The following is a 21,666-nucleotide window of genomic DNA, read 5'->3' as shown; positions in this document are numbered from 1 at the left end:
TGTTTACCATGGGGTGTGGCTTGTTTCCACGGGAACTTAAAGCTCTGGAGCTTCCCTAGCCTCGCAGCCTCCCAGTTAAGACTCTTTTGGCAAGAGGTATTCTGCCCGGTTAGCACACTGGTGAGAGCATGGCTTAGGGGACCTCACGGACTCCTGGAGGTCAAGGGCTGAGCCCAGAGTGCATTTTCTTCTGGTCTCCACTTTGTGGGAACTCAACCCTGTCCAGAAACCGCTGGATGAAGCTACTTCCATTCTACTGTCATGAGATTTACTGCGGGCAACTTCCAGATGTGCAAGTGCACACCACGACATGGTTATGGCTTGGCTGTGTCCCCCAGGGGTACTCATGCTGGGAGCTTGGTCCTCAGTGTGTGCTGTTCAGGGGTGGTGGGGCCTGGTGGAGGGTGGTGAGTCATTGGAAGAGATTAATGTAGTTTTCATGGGACCCTGGTTAGTTCCCAGGAGAGGCTGGTGTCGCAAACAGTGCAGGCCTGGCTCCTGAATCTTTCTGGAGCCTGTCTCATCACGTGATGTCTTCCGCACGTGTCCCCACCACGAGGCCCTCGTCAGACGCTGCAGAGATGGGGTTGTCCACTCTTGGACTTTGAGCCGCCCCGACTGTGAGTGAAGTAAGCTTTTTCGCTTTGTCAATGACTCAGCCACAGGTGCTTTGTTACAGCCTTGGAAAGTGGGCTCATGCAGTCCACTGACCCCACGTTTGCTGCCTCCATGGGGGCACAGAGAAGGGGCTTTCAGCTTGACTGGTAGGGGAGCCTGTGGGTTCCGATGGAGCTGGGCCCTGGGGAGGAGCTCAGGTGGGCATTGAGAGCATGAGCTGCTGCTCACAGAGACACTTCCTCTCACTCTGCGGGGTCTGTTCAAGGGAGAGTTAGAGACCACTGCAGACAAAGACTGAGGGGCTGGCGGGACAGGAGGCACTGAAGGTGCTGTTTTGCCTTGGGTATGGGAAGGCCATGCAGTGGTCCCTGTATCATCAGAGAGACAGTTGCTTATCGGAGGAGGCGTTCATCTCCCGTGAGCTCCTGTAGGCCCTGGATTTAGCACGTGGCACACGTCTGCTTGGCTCTTCCTTGAGCTCCCTGGGTTGGAGAAGTAGGGAGCTGCCTGTGTCCACCCCACTCTACAATGTGCCTGACCCAGTAGCACAGCTCAGGACCTTTGGATCACTGGCCAGTCTCTAGGGCCTCTCAGCTCTTCTCTCCCTTTCCCTGAGAGGGCTGGGTAGGCTGGGATGGGACCTTCAGGGCTTCCTGGCTGGGTCCTCCTGGGTGTGCTGGCCCCATCTGTGGTTGTGTGGTCAGCCTGGACCCCACCCAGGGGCCTGTGCTGGTGTTCACTGTTGGATCCCACTGGTGGCCTCTTGTCCTTTCTCTGTTGAGGTCACAGGGCATCTGTAGGGGTTTGTGGGGAGCCTGCCAGCCATCCCTGTCCATCCACCGCCTCCACTCTCTGAGGCCTATAGAGGCTGTCCAGGCTGGTGTAGGGCCTCTCTCCATAGCAGTTTTCTCTGAGTCCCGGGTTGGGAGGGGCTGGGAGACTTTGCTCCACTGTGCTCATCTCAACCTGTTCAGGCGCGTTCTCCCTGCTCCACATCTTAATGCCCTTCCGCGCCTCACCTGCCTGGAGCTGTGTTGCCAGAAGGGGGAGGGGGAGAAGCTGACTTAGCCATGGGGAGCATAATCAGACACTGAAGAAGTACTCTACATCAGCACCCCTGTGTTGTCTTTTATATCTTTTGTGTCCTGATGTCCTCTCAACCCAACTGGAGACTATTCCTAAACATTTTTCTTGCTCTTACTCAGGATCAAATAAACGGTGAGATACAAACCCATTTTATTTTAAAGATTTATTATTTATTTATTTGAGAGGTACAGTTACAGACACAAAGAGGGAGAGAGAGAGAGAGAGAGAGAGAGGTCTTCCATCTGCTGGTTCACTCCCCTAAATGGGTGCAACAGCTGGAGCTGGGCTGATCCGAAGCCAGGAGCCAGGAGCTTCTTCCAGATTTCCCACTTGGGTGCAGGAGCCCAAGCACATGGGCCATCTTCTACTGCTTTCCCAGGCCATAGCAGACTGCTGGATTGGAAGAGGAGCACCTGGGACTTGAACCGGCGTCCTTATGAGACACTAGTGCTTCAGGCCAGATACTTAGCCCAGCATACCACAGTGCCACCCCCCAAACCCATTTCAGAGATTGAAAAACCGAGGGTCACAGGAGCCAAGTGAGTAATGTACCACCTAAGCGAAGTCAGGAAGTTAGACCCAGTTCTCATCACTGTGCACCAGGGGGCTTGAAGGAGGTGACTGATGGAAGCTGGTTGAGTTCTATGAGTCCTGGCATGGGTGCCCAGCTTGAAGAGCAAGTCCGAGACCCCCCTTGGCTGGTACCGTGTTCTCCAGCAAGAGGGAAGGGGGTTGCTGTGATTGCTTAGTCGTAGTGTGCAGAGCTGAATCAGGCCTGTGCCTAGAAACAGCCTCGTCTGGAGAGACGGGCAAGGGTGTCTGGGCTGTGATCAAATATTGAAGATGGGTGTTCAAAAACGGGCGTGTGTTAGCACAGTCAAATTCTTTGCATTCCGTTCGGATGTACAGTGGGTGGAACATTCTTCATGCTTCTCAACTGTTCTCGGCTTGCTGGGGAGCCCATGTTTCCATGACTGTGAGTGGGAGCGGAACCTGGAGCGGCTGATTCAAGGTCTGACACCTTTGCCTGCTTTAAGTTCTCGTCTCTTTTGGGCAAGGATTCCTCAGTCAATTACTCTATGTGAGTGCTGCCACAGACTACACCTGTCTCCCCCAAAATTCACAGGTTAAGTCCTAACCCACAGCGTGCAGGGGGTAGGAGGTGATTAGGTCGTGAGTGTGGAGCCCTCATGAGTAGGGTCAGTGGCCTCACCAGATGCAGCCTGGAGAGCTCCCATCCTGCACCATGTCAGGGCACAGCCAGAAGGCAGCTGCCTGCAGCCAGGAAGCAACCCTGACCAGACATGGAATCTGCCCACGCCTTGACCCTGGACTGCACAGCCTCCAGATCCTGAGATGTCTCTGTTGTCTCTGTTGTTGGGAAGTGACCCAATTGATCGTATTTGGTGCGAGCAGTACAGATGGATGAAGATGGGGGCTTCTGACTTCTTCACGGCTTGCCCCTCTCTCGCCCCCACCCCCAGGATGGTGCCTGGATGTGATGAAGGCCAGTCTACCCATGCAGTGGGCTGGGACCTGGTGGCGTCTTCTGGGTCCCTGCAGACCTGCTGGAGGGGTGACGGCACCTGGTTTCTTCTGCTGGTCAGTCCCCTTCCTATACCTCCAGGTCTATACATGCTTTTCGGGGTGGGGGCCCAGGCAGCCTCCCTCCCTGTTTCAGCAGATTGCGGTTCACTTGTACCCCAAGGTTTCTTCTCTGCACCTCTGCAGGCTATCAACCCTGCTTGGAGATCAGACACAGCCGTTCCCCGGCCTTCTAGTCCCCCTAGAACAGGCTCAGCCCAGTGCATATCAGGGCATGCGTTTCAATGGGTCTTACAGCATGTTTTACAAACTCCTTTTGTGGCATTTTTTTTCAGAACAAATTTATAAAGGTTACCAAATCTTCTTTAATAAATTAATTGATTAGAAAGTCAGAGATACACAAACAGGAGAGATGGAGAGAGGGATGGAGGGAAAGAGAGAGGGAGAGAGAGAGTGAGAGAGAGAGAGAGAGAGAGAGAAGCCAGTCTCTTATCTGCTGGTGCATTTTCCAAATGTCCATAATAGCTAGGGCTGGGCCAGGTTGAAGCCAGACACCTAGAACTCAATCCTGGTCTCCTATATGGGTGGTAGGGACCCAATTACGTTCTGCCTCCCAGGGTGCATATTAGCAAGAAGCGGGGTCAGAAACAGAGTTGCATTCTCACTGTATCAGTTAGGAAAACGTTGGTTGCACGCAGCATAAATCCCAGCCATGGTGGCTTAAACAAAAAGGGTGTGTGTGTGTGTGTGTGTGTGTTACTTGTTGGAAGACAGGAATTGTGGAGGCAGTCGGCCCAGGCTTGTGCAACTCGCAGTGGGCTCCTGTTCTGCTTCCTGACTTGACTTCACCCTGCACTTGCAGGCTGGGGGTTGTGAGATGACCCTGTACCTCCAGGTGTGACGTGGACTTTCTAGGAGGAAAGAAGGGGCAGAGGTAAGGGGCGAAAAAATCCGCCAGCCAAATCTGTCTGATTTCAACAGGAAATCAAACACTTTCCCTCAACTCCCACTGGCAGACCTGCACTTAAAGCTCATGGACCTCTCTCTCTTTCTCTTTCCAACCCTCCTTTCTCTGTAGCTCTGACTTTCAAACAAATAAAAGCACCTTAAAAAAAAAAAAAAACTATGGGGGCTAGCATTGTGGTGTAGAGGGTAAAGCTAACGCCTGTGACACTGGCCTCTCATACGGGTGCTGGTTTGCGTCCCAGCTGCTCCACTTCCAATCCAGCTCCCTACTAATGGCCTGGGAACGCAGTGGAAGATGGCCCAAGTGTTTAGGCCCCTGCACTCATGTGGGAGTCCTGGATGAAGCTGCTGGCTCAGCCCTAGCCAGGAGCCATCTGGAGAGTGAACCAGAGGATGGAAGATCTCTGTTTCTTGCTCTGTCTCTGTAGTTCTGACTTTCAAATAAATAAATCTTTAAAAAAATAAAGTAATAGAAAGCTCATGGGTGAGAACCATACCCTAGCCATGAGCAGCCCTAGCTGGAAGGTGGCCTGGAGGTGGACTTGTCCATGGAGGTGGTTCCCAGCTCTTTTGTCTACTTTATTCACCACCACGCTTGGATCCGAAAGCTCTTGGCTGCTTTTAGAAATTAAAACTACACTCAGATCAAAACTGCATCTCCACGGAGAAGACCCCAAGGAGTGTGCACGGGCTCTGAGGAAGGTCCCCACGGCAAGTTTCTGAAATGTTAGGAGCGACAGAGTGAATGTCCTTCCTCCCAAGGGGACTTCAGCAGTTCAGCACGCTCATGCGGTATGTTCCCCAGGAAACGCATCCTTGTCGCGACAATCCATTTGCACCTCGCCCAGAGACTGGCAGCTCTGCTGAGCTCCTGTGCTTGCTGCTGGAGCCCAGCGGGCCCTGGGAAATGTCAGGAGTGAGGGAGATGAAGAGAAAATTAAACTCTGCTCTGGCTGGACAGCCTTGTTTGATGTAAGCCAGGGAGAGCTGGTTTGTTGCTGTGCCTCGAATTGTAATGTCCAACGAGTGTGCTGGGTGTGCAGCTGCAAGCAGCTCAGACTAGGAGCAAGAACGGTCTCTTTTAAAGGGAGCCGGGGCCAGGCCCGGTAACGAGGGCCGCCACCTGCTTCAGAGGCGTCACCGAGCAGTCACCATGTCTCCGGGGACTGAGCCTCCATGCCCATCTCACTTTGTCTGTCTTCCTGTGCCCAAGGGCTTTAGACAGCCCAGGCCCTTGATGTTGGTGGAGGTAGAATCTGTCAGGTGCAATGCAGAGCTTGTGGGACCCCCACTTCCCTACAGCCCTGGGAGGTCAAGTACAAACGCAGGTGCTTTTCGAGACTTGCCGAAGAACAAAGTGGGGCTCGCTGGTTCATTCGGTCATTTGCTTTAATTCACCCAACATTCACTGGGCCCCTACTATGTGTCAGCCACCTGCTGCAGATGCCAGGATGTGAGACTCCACATCCCCGCTCTGCAGAAAGGGATCTGAGGAATGGGGGAGGGAGGCAAGGGGAAGTGCCAGGGCGCTCCCAGGAGCTGAGGCATGGTGCAGGTTTTTTTTTTTTTTTTTTTTTTTTTTTTTTTTTTTTAACTAAGTAAAGAGTTCAACAATTTGCACAAACAAACAAACAGAAAAACAAAAACAACAACAAAACTGTTCCTCAACAGTGGAGACAAGGGCTGTTAAAAGTGCATCTTGCAGTTAGTTAGTTAATTTCATTTTTTTTTTTTTTAGAAAATTAACTTTAAAGAAGCACCCAAGAATGATACATCTTTTGTGAGCACTTAGACATAATTGTAATACAACTCTTTGAGGACAGAGGTCCTACATGGGGACTAAGTGCACAGTGACTCCTGTTATTGATTTAAGAATTAGCAAACACTTAGGTATGACATCAGTGATCACACGAGGCTCTTGAGCTGCCACAGCTGGGGAAGCCTTTTGAATCCACAAACCCCGTCAGTATTTAGACAGGGCCATAAGCAAAGTGGAAGTTCTCTTCTCCGTTCAGAGAAAGGTACCTCCTTTGTTGATGACCGCTTCTTTCCACTGGGGTCTCACTCACAGAGATCCTTAATGTAGGACATTTTTTTGCCACAGTGTCTTGGCTTTCCATGCCTGAAATGCTCTCATGGGCTTTCCAGCCAGATAGGTGCAGTTTTGAATCACATCTAGGTGCCACCTGTGGTCTGAGGCAGCTTGCAATAAGTGTGCAGGAGGAGAAATCAGGTCTTCAGGAAGCACAGGGGGAGAGAGGTGACTGCTGGCTGGGGGTGGGAGACGGCAGGGAAGACTCCGTGGAGAAGGGGTAACGTTCAGCAGGTGAAGCTGCAGCCATGGCCTTGCAAGCAGAGGGCGCACGTGAGAAGCAGCACGGACATGGACAAGGCCAGGGCATGCACTGTGCACACCCAGCCTTGATTGGGAGGCCCCATCACTGTGGCAGTGTGATGGGAAAGACTGGAGCGGCTGGTGGGCGTCACGTTGTGAAGGGTCTTGCTGCCCAGCTGGGAGTTTTTGTTCCTTGTGTGAGCAATGGAGAAGAGTCGTGGGTTTTTGGGCAGAGGGATGGCATGATCAGAGGTGGCTGTGGGGAGAAAGGCGAGCTGAGTGAGAGGAGGAAACTGGGATTTTATCCACTCTGCAGAAGTTGCCTGGTAATGAGATACTGCCCTGCTCCAGGCTTCTTTAATAAGTGACATACCCGTGCTTGCCTGTGCACACCAGCCATGCCACCTGCGGCTCCCAGGTCGAGTCTCACCCGGGAGCTCTGTTTCCACCAGGAGGATGGTGTTTGGTAGTGAGGTGGAGCCGGGGCAGAGAGGGGCTTCTGGGTGGTGCTCCTCTGGCACCCCCAGGTGTGGGCTCCCCGGGCCCAGTTTGCTTACTGCTCACTCAGACAACCTGAGCCTGAGGAAGGCACGACACGTTCACCTGTGCAACAGGTCAGCAGCGTCGGCTGCGGGGTTAAGGAAGACAGAGCTAGGCGAGGGCTGCCAAGGGTCTCTGAATGGTGACAGGCCTCATACGGACAAGATGAAGGCCGGGACATGCAGGGAGGGGTTGGGGCCACGTCACCTGGCTGGACAGGAGAAACAGGGACTTGTTCACCAGACCCTAGACTCCGAGAGCTGGGCTGTGCTGGAGAAGGGAGTGCTGGCCGGGGAGAGGAGAGAAGCCCCCTGCAGGCCTTGGAGGCCTCAGGGGCTGGTGTGCAGCAAGCATGCAAGTGCAGGTGAGAAAGGGGACATCACTTCCGAGATGACAGCTGACCATGGCGTGGTGAGGCAGGCGAGGTGCCGTGTAGGGCCTGTGCCCTTCCCAGAGCCACCCGGGAGCTCACAGAAAGGGCTTTTCTGTTTGCTGCCGCATGTGCTTGAATCTCCAAGGTGGCCAACAGCAGCGCCCCGATGTTTCACCTTTCTTGGCTTTGATTTCTTCTGCTTCAGACTCTGCTGATTGGAAGCTCATCAGTGTCTCTGCAGAGTCATCAGCACAGGGCAGCAGGGCTGTCATGGTGAACACTGAGACACTGAAGGGCAGCGCTCCAGACGGTTACCCAGAGCCAGCTCTCTGCAAGCCCAGGCCATGAGAGCAGGGAGCTCGCTGTCGCTCACATACGCACCCACTCGCGTACTCACATGCACGTACACAATAAGGGTGGCTAAAGAGTTCAGTGTTTCCCCCTCATCCAAATCCATGAGAGTTGCTAATTAGGGACCGATTTTCCCTTCTTCTCTTTCTTTCCATTTTTCACTCCCTGGGTAGAGTGCTCGGGAGATGTGCTGTGGTCAGCACGTGGGCGCCGCAGCAGGGAGGGGCAGAGAATTTGAGCCCCCACCGAGGCCTCGGGGGCTGACTGCTGACACTAGGGGCAGGGAAGGGGGCTGCCTGATGAATAAGGGGGTGGGGTGATGGTGCCAAGGTTAGGGTGGATGCATCCCTCCAAGTTCATAGTCAGAACATAAGAACCAAGGCTCTAGGGTTCTGCCCTCATGAATGGGATTGGTGCCTGTCTGAGTTTCTTTCCTATTGCTAATAGCGCAATAGCACGGACTGGGTAAATTATAAAGGAGAAAGATTTATTGTGGCTCAGGTTTTTGTCCTGGGTCAAAGCATCACATCTGGTGATAACCTTGCTGACAGAGTCCCAGAGCAGCATGGTAGGCGACAGGGAGCACACAAGAGAGCCTGCTGACCACTCTCACGATGACCCGCCAACCCAGTAGTCACTTGAGTGGATTCCTGCCTTCATGAGGACAGAGCGCCAGTCGCCTCTTAGTATCTCCTCTTGGGGATTAATCTCCACGTGAGTTTTGGGGTGGGGGCACTAACCACATCCCAGCCACAGCAGAGCTCTTACGGAAGCGCTGGAGAGAACCAGCGAGGTCCCTTGGCCTGCTGCTCTTCTGACAGGCAAGGACATGGTGCCCAGGGGTCATGTGGGGAGCAGAGAGCAGCCCTCATGAGACCCCAAATCTGTTGGCTCCTTGATATTGGACTCTCCAGACTCCAGGACCAGCGGAAATACATGTATTCCCTTTGTAAACTGCCTGGTCTCAGGGATTTTACTATGGCAGCAGCAATGGACTAAGACAGACGCGGCCTTCTGGATGAACGGGGCAGTGAGGATCAGAGAAGGCAAGGACTCTGCAGGCCTGGCCTGAGCAGCCTGTGTCCCCCATGGCACTGTGCAGGTGACTGCTGGCTCCTGGCGGCCATTGCTTCCCTGACCCTGAATGAGAAGCTGCTTTACCGCGTGGTTCCCAAGGACCAGAGCTTCCAGAAGGACTACGCGGGCATCTTTCATTTCCAGGTACCGTGCCTTGCTCAGGTACACTACGTCCCATACTCTCAGGTGCTACCCTAGTTCCGCCAGATCACAAAGTCTCGTGGTGGGGCCCAGTGCACTGTGTGTGAGCAGTTCCCCAAGGGATTCTGGTGCACGCTTAAGTCTAAAAACCACTGCTTTAGTGCATGCATCCAGACATCCATGGGCCCACCCCCTGCCCCCTCCTTCAGGCCACGTCAGAGTCACTGTTGCCACTGGATGGTGTTGGGAATGTTCTCTCACCCACAAACCCAGAGGCTGCACCAGATGCCTCCTGGTTCATCCAGTGTCTCCTAAGGGGTAGGTGAGGGAGGCAGGGATCTTGCTCCTAAGGAGCTTGGAGTTCACAAAAGGCCCAGGACTTAACAGAGACGCACAGAGCCCCGTCTGAGGCCCACTGAAGACTCCCCCTCGCCCCTCTGTGTTTTCATGTGAGGCCCTGTGTTGTCTTCCTGCCCCCAGTTCTGGCAGTATGGCGAGTGGGTGGAGGTGGTGGTGGACGACCGGCTGCCCACCAGGCACGGGCAGCTGCTCTTCGTGCACTCGGCAGAGAGGAGTGAGTTCTGGAGCGCCCTGCTGGAGAAGGCCTACGCCAAGTAAGAGTGCAGAGCCCCCGGGGCACTCCCCCCCCCCCCAACACCTGCCTGCCTGTGCCACTTCTTTCCCAGCAGGTGGACCTCCAGGGGCTGGAGAGAAAGCATCCCTTGGTCACAGGGAGAAAGAGCAATTTGAACCGGGGGTTGAAAACCGCAGTTCCATCCCGCATGAATGTGTGACTGCCTAGTCTGTCTGGGCCTCAGCTCTCTGCTTTCTCAAATCCTGGTGTGGGCTATTAAGGGAAGATGATTTCTTTAAAGGATTTTGTTTGTTTGTTTGTTTGTTTGAAAGTCAGAGTTACAGAGAGAGAAGAGAGAGAGAGAGAGAGAGAGAGAGAGATCTTCCATCTGCTGTTTCACCCCCCACATGGCTATAACAGCCAGGACTGGGCCAGGCCGAAGCCAGGAGCCAGGAGCCTCCTCCAAGTCTCCCACATGGACGCAGGGGCCAAACGCTTGGGCCATCCCTTGCTTCAAGGCCATTATCAGGGAGCTGGACTGGAGTGGAGCAGCTGGGTCTTGAACTGGTGCCCATATGGGATGCTGGTATTGCAGGCAGCAGCTTTACCTGGTATACCACAACACTGGCCCCAGGCAAGGTGAATTTTAAGAAGAATAAAGAAGAAATGTGTTTAGATCCCAAACTCAACTAAGTCTGCACCCCTCTTTCAGGAGTCATTTTCCTTCTCACTGGGATTTTTTTTTTTAAAGATTTATTTGTTTATTTGAAAGTCAGAGTTACACAGAGAGAGGAGAGAGAGAGAGAGGTCTTCCATCCGCTGGTTCACTCCCCAATTGGCCACAATGGCCAGAGCTGCGCAGATCCGAAGCCAGGAGCCAGGAGCTTCTTCTCGGTCTCCCATGCGGGTACAGGAGCCCAAGGACTTGGGCCATCTTCTGCTGCTTTCCAGGCCATAGAAGAGAGCTGGACCAGAAGAGGAGCAGCCGGGACTAGAGCCAGTGCCCATATGGGATGCTGGCGCTTCAGGCCAGGGTGTTAACCCACCGTGCCACAGCGCCAGCCCCCCTCGCTGGGATTTGCCGTTCAAGGCCTTCTTCGGGGTTCTTAAGCTTTGTTTACTGACACCTCTTTCTGCAACCCCAGTTCCTTTCTGGACCTTTTCTAAAGAACACCCCAGCAGCTGCCTCTCAGCCTTGAGGGAGGGTCCTCTTGTCCCTACCTGACCCCTAGTGCCAGAATTGCAAGGAGCCAAGGTCAGTTCTGGAAGGATGACCCCCCAGCTTTGTCAAGGAGTGGGTGGCCGGGGCACAGGTTGTTAGAGTTCTTCGTCAAGTGTCTGGGCTGGCCTTGTGGAGCCATGGCCTGAGCACTTCCTGGCCCCTAGGCAAAACTGGCCAAGGGCCCTCCTTGACCTTCCAGACCCCAGTATGACCCCTACCCCGGGGTCCCCATGCTGTGGTTGCTAATAGTTTAGATGGTGCGTGTCTTTTGTCTTCCCTAACAGGCTCAACGGCTCGTACGAAGCTCTTACCGGAGGGTCCACAGTGGAGGGGTTTGAAGATTTCACGGGTGGCATCTCTGAGTTTTACGACCTGAAGGAGCCGCCCCCTAATCTGTATCAGATCGTCCGGAAGGCCCTGCGCAAGGGGTCTCTGCTGGGCTGCTCCATCGATGTGAGCCAGGGGCTGCTCTTCCTTCCTCCCCCCTGCACGGAGGGGAAGGGGCCAGACAGGGAGAGCGAGAGAGGCCTGACAAGGCTTTGGGCCAGCGCAGAGTCTGGGACCTTGTGGGCAAATCTGGTGACATGCTGGTGGCAGTACAAAGGAGCTGCTGAAGACCTAGTTAGTGGGTAGGAGCTGGGGTTAGTCGCCTTATAGGAAGCCCAGTTTCCCTTTAGTCAGTGCTGCTGGGACGCCCTGAGAACAAACACCTGCCCTGGACCCTAGGCCCTACCTCTGCTACTCCCCTGATGCCAGATAATCTGGGGATTCTGGAAAGCAGGAGTGACTGGTGATACTTGGTGGACTTGGAGATCCCTGAGGAAAAAGGAAGGTGTTCTGAAACCAGGGGTCATGGTCGGCCAGAGGGGTGGGTTCCTGGAGCGCTCAGATGGTCGCAGGGAGCAGAGAGCCGTGGAGGCCAGCAGCCCGGAGGGTCTGTTGCCACGCGCCCCACCAGCTACCTTTCTTTCCTGACTTTCTGTCGTCGAGGATACTTAGTCTCCAGGCAGTGTGGGGCTGCTTCAGCTCCCTGCCACACAGCACCTGCTGCACCTGCAGGCCTGATTAAAGAGGGGTGAATGGGGACGGCACCACATACCTGCACTTCATTGCCGGGTCTGCAGCCCTAGTCCCACGCTGGGGCAGCCTTGGCTGTGTAGTGTGTGCGTGGACAGTGTTGTAGGGATGGCTCCAAACAGGTCACGGTCAGCCACCCTGAGTGCACTTTCTATTCGGCCCAGGTCTCCAATGCAGCTGAGACAGAAGCCATCACCAGCCAGAAGCTGGTCAAGAGTCACGCGTACTCTGTCACTGGAGTCGAAGAGGTACAAATTGATGAGAGGAGCGGGAGGTTCTATGCTGCAGTATTACCACAAATCCAGGCCAGAGAGAGAGGGAGAGAGAGAGAGGGGTGATCGGCACTACAAGGCTCGTGGTTGGCTTTGGAGCTTCCGTGGCCTGCTGTACAGAGCCCCAGCACTGCAGGTGTGTGGTTAGCTTCCGTTCACTCCCAGGGCCCTCCCGACTCACCCACGCAGAGACTGGGGTGTAACCCTCTGAACTTTAGCTCGGGGCTTCTGACTTGATTCGGGCTCTCTTCTGTTGTGTGTCTAGGGAAGGTAGAGGATGCCAGTTAGACTGTATGTATATTCCAAGAGTATTTTCATGTAGGTAAAGCTGTGAAGATGCACAGGATCCCCAAAGGGGACAAAGACAGTAATGCCTGTCCCAACTTTCAGGGTGGGATATAAGGTTGAAAAGGCACGCAGGCATTTCTTCCTCTCTAACCCAAGGGGAAAGCATGGGCTATAATTTTTATTTCTTTTTTTAAAAGATTTATTTGTTTATTTGAAAGTCAGAGTTACACAGAGAGAAGGAGAGGCAGAGAGAGAGAGAGAGAAAGAGAGAGAGAGAGGTCTTCCAGCCGCTGGTGCACTCCCCAGTTGGCTGCAACTGCTGGAGCTGTGCTGATCTGAAGCCAGGAGCCAGGAGCTTCCTCCAGGTCTCTCACATGGATGCAGGAGCCCAAGGACTTGGTCCATCTTCTACTGCTTTCCCAGGCTATAGCAGAGAGCTGGATCGGAAGAGGAGCAGTCAGGACTCAAACTGGTGCCCATATAGGATGCTGGCACTGCAGGCAGCGGCTTGACCCGCTATGCCACAACATTGGCCCTTATTTTTAGTTCTATTTTCTGCCTACTTTCTAAAATAATTTGAAACAGTTTACAATTGAAAGTAACTAAGGTAAAATATATTCATCTAGGCTGAAGACAGAGCTACAGTTGAACAATTAATTTTGCTTTGGGTTTCCCAATGGCCAATGCAAAAATGGAAGTGCAGTGGGTGACCCAGTTCTTGTTATTTATTCAAAGAGCATGGACGCTCATTACACGTGTGTTTATGGTTGATGAATATGCTCTTTAGTCAAGTCAAGCCTGTAAACACAAATGGAACATGTGTGGGTAAACTTTGGGCTAGGGCATAATGGAGGATATGGGGAAATTAAGACAATGAAGACCTAACTGTGTGTGTGTGTGTGTGTGTGTGTGTGTGTGTGCGCAGATGCAGGCAGGTGTGCAGGAGCCCCGGGGATGGGGGTCATACTCGAGTGTTCAGTAAAGGTGAGGGGAAGGCAATGTCTTAGTTGCTTTATTTTGCTGTAACCAAAGACCTAAGCCTGAGTAATTTATAAAGGAAGGAGCTTTGTTTAGCTCTTGACTCTGGGGGTTGAGAAGTCCAGCACTGGGTGACAGCATCAGCTGTGGCACTTGTGCAGTTACATCACGTGGCGGAAGTCAGGAGGGCACATTCAGATGAGAGACAGGTGGGGATGGGGCTCACTTTCTAACACCCCACTTTTTCAGTAAATAATCCAGTCCTGAGAGACATAGAGCTCACTCACTGCCAGGAGAATTAACCCAGGCCCATGAGAAAGGTGTGAATCCCTCCCTTATTAAAAGCCCCACCTTGGGGCCGGCGCTGTGGCGTAGCAGGTAAAGCTGCCGCCTGCAGTGCCGGCATCCCATATGGGCACCAGTTCGAGTCCTGGCTGCTCCTCTTCTGATCCAGCTCTCTGTTATGGCCTAGGAAAGCAGTAGAGCATGGCCCAAGTCCTTGGGCCCCTGCACCCATGTGGGAGACCTGGAAGAAGCTCCTGGCTTCTGGTTGGCACAGCTCTGGCCATTGCAGCCAACTGAGAAGTGAACCAGCAGATGGAAGACCTCTCTCTCTCTCTCTCTCTCTCTCTCCCTCTCTGCCTCTCCTCTCTCTGTGTAACTCTGACTTTCAAATGAATAGATAAATCTTTGGGGGAAAAAAAGTCTTCCTTTAAAAAAAAAAGCCCCACCTCCAAACACTGCTGCGATGATGACGATGACGACGACGATGACGACGACGACGATGGAATTTCAACATTCAAAGCAGAGCAGGTGGGATGTGGGCCTTGGAGGCAGGCTCCCATGCAGCATCCAGCACTTTCTAGCAAGACAACGCTGGGTCACTGAACTTCCCTGAGTCCCAGATTTTGGAGCTGGAAAATGAAGATACTGGTAGTCTGCAGCTCACAGGGTTGTTCTGTGGTTAAATGAGGCACTGATGCATTCGAGGGACTTAGCACTGTGCCTCCTCCTTAACTGCTACCTGCTGTGCCATTGAGAGCTATTTGGAGGATGTTTAACATCGTGAGGGTTCAGATACAAAGAACACAGTCAACTGAGTCAACTATAAAATCTACATCAAAGCCAAAGCAGACATCAACTGGTTTTTGTGCTACACCCATTCTTCATTATCCACACACATCATGAAAAATAAGAGCATTCAACCACGGCCTGAAAAGCTGCCCTCAGAGTAAATAAAAGCCTGGCCGTTTCAGGACATTCGACAACCTAACGCAGATCCTTTCAGGTGCTGCTGGGAGTGCCGGCCAGCAGGGGGCGCCGTCTCTCAGCTGCTTCTCTGTGTGTGGCACTTGCAGGTGCATTTCCACGGCCGCCCAGAGAAGCTGATCCGACTCAGGAACCCATGGGGCGAAGTGGAATGGTCAGGAGCCTGGAGCGATGAGTAGGTGCCTTCCTCCCTCCCTTCCCCGCCCTGGCTCCCTCCCGGGAAAGGTGTCGTGGGAGACCCGCACGATGGGGCGGGCGGATCGTGGGGCACTCACCGTCCGGAAGTCACATCGCCTGCTCAGAAACGAGGATTTGATGAGTCCAGGCTGGGAAAAGCGATGGAGAAACCACTGAGCAGCGCTCCTCAAGTCTGGATTTCTGCTCTGCTCTAGCATTTGAGGGTTTGGTGGCTTTGTCGAGTTTTGCTTAGCATGGAAGCATTTGCTTGTTATCTGCCCACCTCACCACGGTGACCCAAAGGTCACCTGGGTCCCCCACAGCCTGACCCTTTCTACTCACAAACGCTGATCACTTTGACAAAGGCCACAGCCTGCTGTACCAAGGGGAAAGGATGATGCTGGGAGGACGGAACTTGACCCAGGAGCCACAGCCCCTGCAGGTGGTATTGGGTGGGAGTGGTGCCCGCCCTAGAAGCTGGGGAGGCTCTTCTTGGGTAGCCTTTCCACTGGAGGGCACGAGTCGATCAGAGGTGGGGGCGTCCCGGCCGGCTGAGCCCTGGCTGCAGGAGGAGGATGGAGGAGGCCTGGGGGTTGCTGTCTGCTGAGCACGGCTGGTACGAGGGAGGCTGGGGCCACCCTTCATTTTCATGATGAACAGTCACCAGAAGTGTGGGTGGATGTGGCCACCCCCTTTCCTGAGCCGTCCCTAAGCCTCAGGGGCACCCCCCACGGGTGTGCATCCTCTGTGAGGACATCGGGAGAAGACGTGACCATCTTCATCCCCGCACCGTTAGGCTCAGAGCGGCTGTGCTTTCCTTTGGGCCTGGTGTCGTGAAGTGCACCTGTCCCGCGGGCCGCGGTGGGCAGCCCCTGTATGAGAAAACCTTTTCATTCGACTGCTCACACTGAAAAAACCCCAGAGCTCCATTCTGCCAGCTGCCCTACAGGGCCATCAGACCAGATGAATCTAATCCTGAGTGCTGGCCGTTGCTCCCAAGCTGTGACTTCGCTTCCTTGCTCTGACTGCGCCCAGGCTGGGAAAGCCCAGGGGTGGCAGGCGGTGACCGGTGAGGCCTGGGGGTGACTCCAGCTGGAGACAGAGCTCAGCATAGTCTGTGTTGACTGTTGGAGTAGGAGGGTAACATCCCTGGGCCCAGCCCATAGTCTAACTAGATTTTACCATTTTTTTTAAGTTTAAACAAACCAACTGGGAGATTAGGTTGGACTTATTGGAATTCTCCCATGTGTCCCCAATCTTTGTTTATAACAAGCACCTTCTGAGAGCTGCTTTAGCAAATTCATGTTTAATGAATGAAGGGCCCTAGGAGGGCTCCCGTGGATCCCCCGGCTCTTAGAGTTCAACTGCAAGGAAGAGTCTAGGCTTGGGGGTGTCCCAGCTTTTATCTGGGGATAGCAGGCCTTTGGGTTTTGCTGCAAATTTTTAGGGAAGAGATTTTTTCCCCCTCTGAAGGTGGATCTCGATGCTGCACCGTTACTTCGACACTGCATATGTATTTCAGGAAAACCTCACTTTGTAAAGGTCAGGGAGCTGGAGATGGCATTTGAACAAAATATGTGGTTGTTGCTAGGGAAAGGCCACCAGCGGGAGGCCTCCCAGGGTGGTACCACTTCAGGGAAGTGGCTAGAAAACCAGGCCTTGGGGGCAGTTCTTGCAGGCATAGGCCTCTCCCAGTGCCTTCACCCTGGGCTGATGGGTAAGCCAGGAGGCTGCCTGCCTCAATGGTGGTGGAGTGCACGCCTCACCTCTGCTCTCCTGGACTTCCTCACCCCTGCCATGAGCAACATGAATCTTACCTGGAGCGCAAAGGGTAGAGCCAGGCCATAATGCTCCTGCCATATGTCCCAGACCCCCCGCTGGTCCCCGTGGAGGCTGAGCCGCAGCCTGGATTGCCGCCCGGACCATGCACTCCCCCGACACCTGCCTTTTGTGGATGTTCTGTTTCTGGTCCTTACTGGGAAGTTCGAGTGCAGTGGACGGCTTGTGCCGAGGTGGGAACCCCCAGGCGCGATCACTTCTCTGCTTCCTTTCTTTCCTCCCAGCGCCCCCGAGTGGAACGACATCGATCCCAGGCGGAAGGAAGAGCTGGACAAGAAAGCGGAGGATGGAGAGTTCTGGTGAGGGGGTTTCTGCCGCAGAGCCCTGCCTCGGGGTGGGGGTCCCCCCAGATCTGATGGGCAGTGCAGCCCGTCTCCGGCAGGTGGGACTCGAGTCTTCCAGGAGGGCATCGTGGTTCCTGGCCATGGGGGCTTTCACCCTTTTGGCCCTGGTCTGGTTCTACCGCTGTGGCAGCAGGCGTGAAGCATGCAACCCACGATGCCTGGGCTCTCATTGTGGCTTAGCCATCAGCCCGTGGGCCGTGGCCTCGGTGGTCTTAGCACTGCTTCTGTGTCTCTGCGGGAAGCTCTGGTCTTCATCACAGCAGGGTAACCTCCATCCTGTGGGCTCAGGAAGACTCCAGGGCCGCCTTTTAGCTGTGCTACAATTTAGTGCCCACGTCTCCGCTGGAGGTCACTGAGAAGCAAATGGAAAGGAGCCTCCTGTGGGCTTGACCTTGACCCAACTGAGAGGCAGGGGCTGTGCTCAGATCACCTCTTGGGACCTCTTCCAGGTTATGGCTCAGACTCTGCCTGGGGGCAGATAGGCAAGGGGAGCTCATTCCAAGAACAGAGACGCCAACCACAGCCAGGAATTTGGATGGCAGTCCCTGTGCGCTTGTGGCGGTGGGCTGTGGGGACCCCTTGGCCAGCTGTGGCCTCTGCGGATGCTCACGGGGCTCTTTGTGGTGCCCAGCACTTGGCTTCGATTGTTTTTCCACTGAGAGCCCTTGGGTTCCTCTGCCTGCCCCGCCCAGGATGTCATTTTCAGACTTCCTGAGACAGTTCTCTCGCCTGGAGATCTGCAACCTGTCCCCAGACTCCCTGAGCAGTGAGGAAGTGCACAAGTGGAACCTGGTCCTGTTCAACGGCCGCTGGACACGGGGCTCCACCGCGGGGGGCTGCCAGAACTACCCAGGTAAGGCCCTGAGGCGGCCTGGGCCCTGCCCCCCCCCCCCCGCTCCCCTCCTGGAGCTGCGAGCCCCTCTGTGATCTCTGGGTTACTCCTCTGCATGTTGTTCCTGGCTCCTGGGCACCCTCGGGAGGCCCTGCTTCTCCCTGGGGCAGGGGTGGGGGTTAGGGGGCTTGGAGGCCAGGGAAACGAAGGTGGGCCGCAGGTCCTATCTCAGCCTCTATGTGTTCAGACCCACCCTGCTTCACCCAGCTGGCCATGGCTGCGCCCCCTCGCTTCTTCCTGCTCAGCTGCTCCCGATCCCCACGGTCCTCCTTACACGTTTCCACCTCCCCCACTGAGCTCTGGGACAGCGTGGCTGATGGTGTGTTGAGGGAGCGTGGCCCATACCCAGCACAGGGGCGGCTCTGCTCTGTGTCTTCACCTGAGCCGGAGATGCAAGGGTGAGAGAGTGTGGCTCAAGGACAGCCTCCCTGTGTGTGCCCACCGCCTGCTCCCAAGGGCGCCACTGGGCTCGATCCCTGCTGGGACCCAAGTGGTGCACCTGTTGCCTGGGCACTAACGCGGGCTTCTTATCTTACTAACGAAGGGAAACGTTCCGGGTTCACAAAAGCTCACTCATAGATCGGTGTATAGACTCCTCCTAGGCTGAACCCACACCTGATGAAGAAACTGACAAAGCCAGCCCACCTCTGTAAGGAGAAGTGAAGCAAGGAGGACCCCTCTCGGCCCACGCCGCTTCCCAAGCCCCACGCTCCAGCCGGTTTGCTGCTGATCCTTGTTGATTTGGTTGATTTGTGTGGGTTGACTTGGGCCCTCAGCGCTGGGGCAGGGCCAGCTGCTTTCTCCTCAGCACAGCACATTGTCTGTGGAAGTTGCGTTATCCTAAAGTCCCACACGGGAGTGGTGTTTGACAAGGCAGTTAAGACGCCGCTTGGGATGCCCACATCCCAGATGGGAGTGCTTGGGTTCCAGTCCTGGCTCTGCTCCCCATTCCAGCCTCCTGTTCACGTGCACCCTACAGGAGGCAGCAGGTAACCCGCCTGGGTCCCTGCCACACACACGCAGATCTGGACAGTTTCCAGATCATGGCTTTGGCTTGGCCCAGCCCCAGCTGTTGTGGGCATTTGGGGGAGTGAACCAGTGGGTAGAAGATCTCTGTCTATCTCTGTCTTTCAAATAAAAATGAAAATAAACAAAAATTAAAAAACAATGAAGTCCCACGCGGGTACAATCATGCTCTTGAAAAGTCTCTCCTCCTGCATTCTCGCTCCCCCCAAAGCTCCCCTTCTGGCAGCAGCTCACATCCTGCACCTGGGGCTCAGCCTAACAGCTGGGGGGCCCTGGGAGGGGTGTTCTCCTTTCCTGGGCTTCATTTCCTAATCCCTTCCAGCCAGATGCGGTGAGCATTGTGAGCCGGAGTGTGCCAGCAGGTGCCTGCTCGACTGCGCAGCGTGGTACAAACGGGAGCTGTTTTTTTATGGCCCATTCTCTACCTCTAGTCCTGTTAAAGAGTAAACAAAAAAGTGTAGTGCTTGCAGTGATGGCGCATTTGGGAGAAATTAAAATATGCTCACCATTAGCAAGCTCTTAGCAAATGCTTGCCAAATCTTCCCGGATTGTTCTGGGAGTGCAGAACTGTAGGGGGTGCCCAAGATGTCTGTGGGAACCAAATCTCAGGCCCGTCTGTGTGCTTGCTCCCGGTCAGGAAGAAATGGCTCGTCCTCGTCTTTGGAAAGAAGATTACAGAATATTTTCTGGAATCTATAAATACTTGGCTTTAAAATCCTTCACTTGCGCCTTAAAGTCAGGAACTGAAGAGCCTGGGCAGGTGGCAATGAATAAGTCATCTCCCTGCTAGGAGAAAATAGACATGGTGGACGGCTCTGGGTTTCCTGGGAGTGCCATGGGTGATCCATCACAGTGGGCCCTGTTGAGAGGATGTGAGAGAAGCCCCACCCCCTCCTGACACCCCCCCCCAACTCCTCTCTGCCCCAGGACGCAGCATTACTGGCCCTGCTGAGGCTCTGTCCTCGCTGCGTGACTGCCACAGAGCTGCTGTGTGCCCTAGCACAAGCCTTTTGACTCTGCACCTTGGCTTGCATGCTCATTATTGAAATGGATTCTCGCTGGCGCCACGGCTCACTAGGCTAATCCTCCGCCTAGCGGTTCCGGCACACCGGGTTCTAGTCCCAGTCGGGACGCCGGATTCTGTCCCGGTTGCCCCTCTTCCAGGCCAGCTCTCTGCTGTGGCCAGGGAGTGCAGTGGAGAATGGCCCGAGTACTTGGGCCCTGCACCCCATGGGAGACCAGGAGAAGTACCTGGCTCCTGCCATCGGATCAGTGCGGTGCGCCGGTGCAGCGCGCCTGCTGCGGCGGCCACTGGAGGGTGAACCAATGGTAAAGGAAGACCTTTCTCTCTGTCTCTCTCTCTCACTGTCCACTCTGCCTGTCAAAAAAAAAAAAAAAAAAAAAAAAAAAAAGGATTCTCTTAAACTCCCTTTGGGAGGTGTGGCAGGACCGAGTCTTGATAGCCTTGTGCGTTGTTACGTGACTTCTTGGAGGGAGTGTGTCTCACAAGTGGGCTGTGGTCACTGACGCCATCCCATGAGACCCTGGGTCCCTGGACAGAGGATCGGATCCTAGGGTGGCTTCCGGCTGGGACCTGGAGCTAGGATGCTCTCGGAGGTAGGACCCAGGCCGAGTATGGGGCCCACAACCCGGCAGGCACAGCCCTCTGTGGTGGCATGTCTGCCCTGGCATCCTGTCCGCGCCTGTCCCAGGGTCAGGCTTTTTACTCGAGATACCTCCCTTTCTCCAGGAAGGGGCTTTGTGTCGGCAGGCCGGAGCTGAGCACAAGCAGATGTAAACTATAACTCAACGGGACTTGGAGGTCGCTTCCCAGCACAACACAGTGCAGCCTGGGGATTGTGGGATCTTCAGTATTCCCAGTGGAGCACTTCTGGGCTCCTGGTGAATCACATGTACAAATGCAAACCTTGTGAATGTGTGGGACCCATCTGCTTGCGTGGGCGTGGGGGCGGGGGGGGAGGGGACGGTGCCGCCGCCGGGCGGAGAGCACTTCCTCCGTCTGCTCACCTGAGTGGTGCTTTCCCTGGGATGACCCAAGTGCTCCCCTCTCATTTTATTCTTCCACATTTCTTCACCCACCGCGGGGAACCGCCTCCCCCGGGTGACCTCCAGCCACGTACTGGACCAATCCCCAGTTCAAGATCCACCTGGACGAGGCGGATGAGGACCAGGAGGAGAGCGCCGGTGAGCCCTGCTGCACGGTGCTGCTGGGCCTGATGCAGAAGAACCGCAGGCGGCAGAAGAGGATGGGGCAGGGCATGCTTAGCATCGGCTACGCCGTCTACCAGGTGAGCGGGGTTCAGCCTTAGCCGTACGCGAGCTGTCTTGGGTCTGTGGCAGTCATTTGAGCATACATCGTCCCTGTGGCTTGAATGTTTCTAGCCAAGCATTGTTCTTGCTCGCCAAGCACCCTTCCCAGTGGCCTGCTACTGAGGCCTGAACTCCGCAACTGTAGATTCATTCCTGTGTCTCAAGTCTGCGGTTAACTTGATTCGTTAAACTTTGCCTGTCATCGAGGGCAGTGTAAATGTGCTTGCTTGTTAGATTTCCTTCCCAGGAGAGAGGAGCCAAACAGTAGGGGACCTAAAGCGCTTGCGGGGACATAGAAGGAACCTTGCTTAGTGAGGGAAGGGAGGCTGGATCTGGGAGCCAAAG

General features: G+C 54.7%; 1 protein-coding gene across 2 annotated transcripts in view; it reads left to right on the top strand.

The window, feature by feature from the left end:
* CAPN8 (calpain 8) overlaps positions 1–21,666 on the top strand; it is a 69,722-nt gene that overhangs the window by 25,856 nt on the left and 22,200 nt on the right. Inside the window, exons 3-10 of one of the 2 annotated variants that reach the window (XM_051821387.3) lie at positions 8,917–9,035; positions 9,513–9,646; positions 11,113–11,281; positions 12,070–12,153; positions 14,802–14,887; positions 16,953–17,027; positions 17,765–17,925; positions 21,124–21,299. In XM_051821387.3, the coding sequence (XP_051677347.3) occupies positions 8,917–9,035; positions 9,513–9,646; positions 11,113–11,281; positions 12,070–12,153; positions 14,802–14,887; positions 16,953–17,027; positions 17,765–17,925; positions 21,124–21,299 (1,004 nt within the window). Of the gene's footprint in view, positions 1–8,916; positions 9,036–9,512; positions 9,647–11,112; positions 11,282–12,069; positions 12,154–14,801; positions 14,888–16,952; positions 17,028–17,764; positions 17,926–18,555; positions 19,133–21,123; positions 21,300–21,666 lie in introns of those variants that run through there. The other variant, XM_089312266.1, reaches the window with a different exon arrangement.

Source organism: Oryctolagus cuniculus, chromosome 13 (genome assembly GCF_051225735.1).
Source record: "Oryctolagus cuniculus isolate XC-2025 breed Fujian yellow rabbit chromosome 13, ASM5122573v1, whole genome shotgun sequence".
Classification (NCBI taxonomy): Eukaryota; Metazoa; Chordata; class Mammalia; order Lagomorpha; family Leporidae; genus Oryctolagus; species Oryctolagus cuniculus.
The sequence above is the reverse complement of the archived record's forward strand: the minus strand, read 5'-3'. Positions and strand labels throughout refer to the sequence as shown.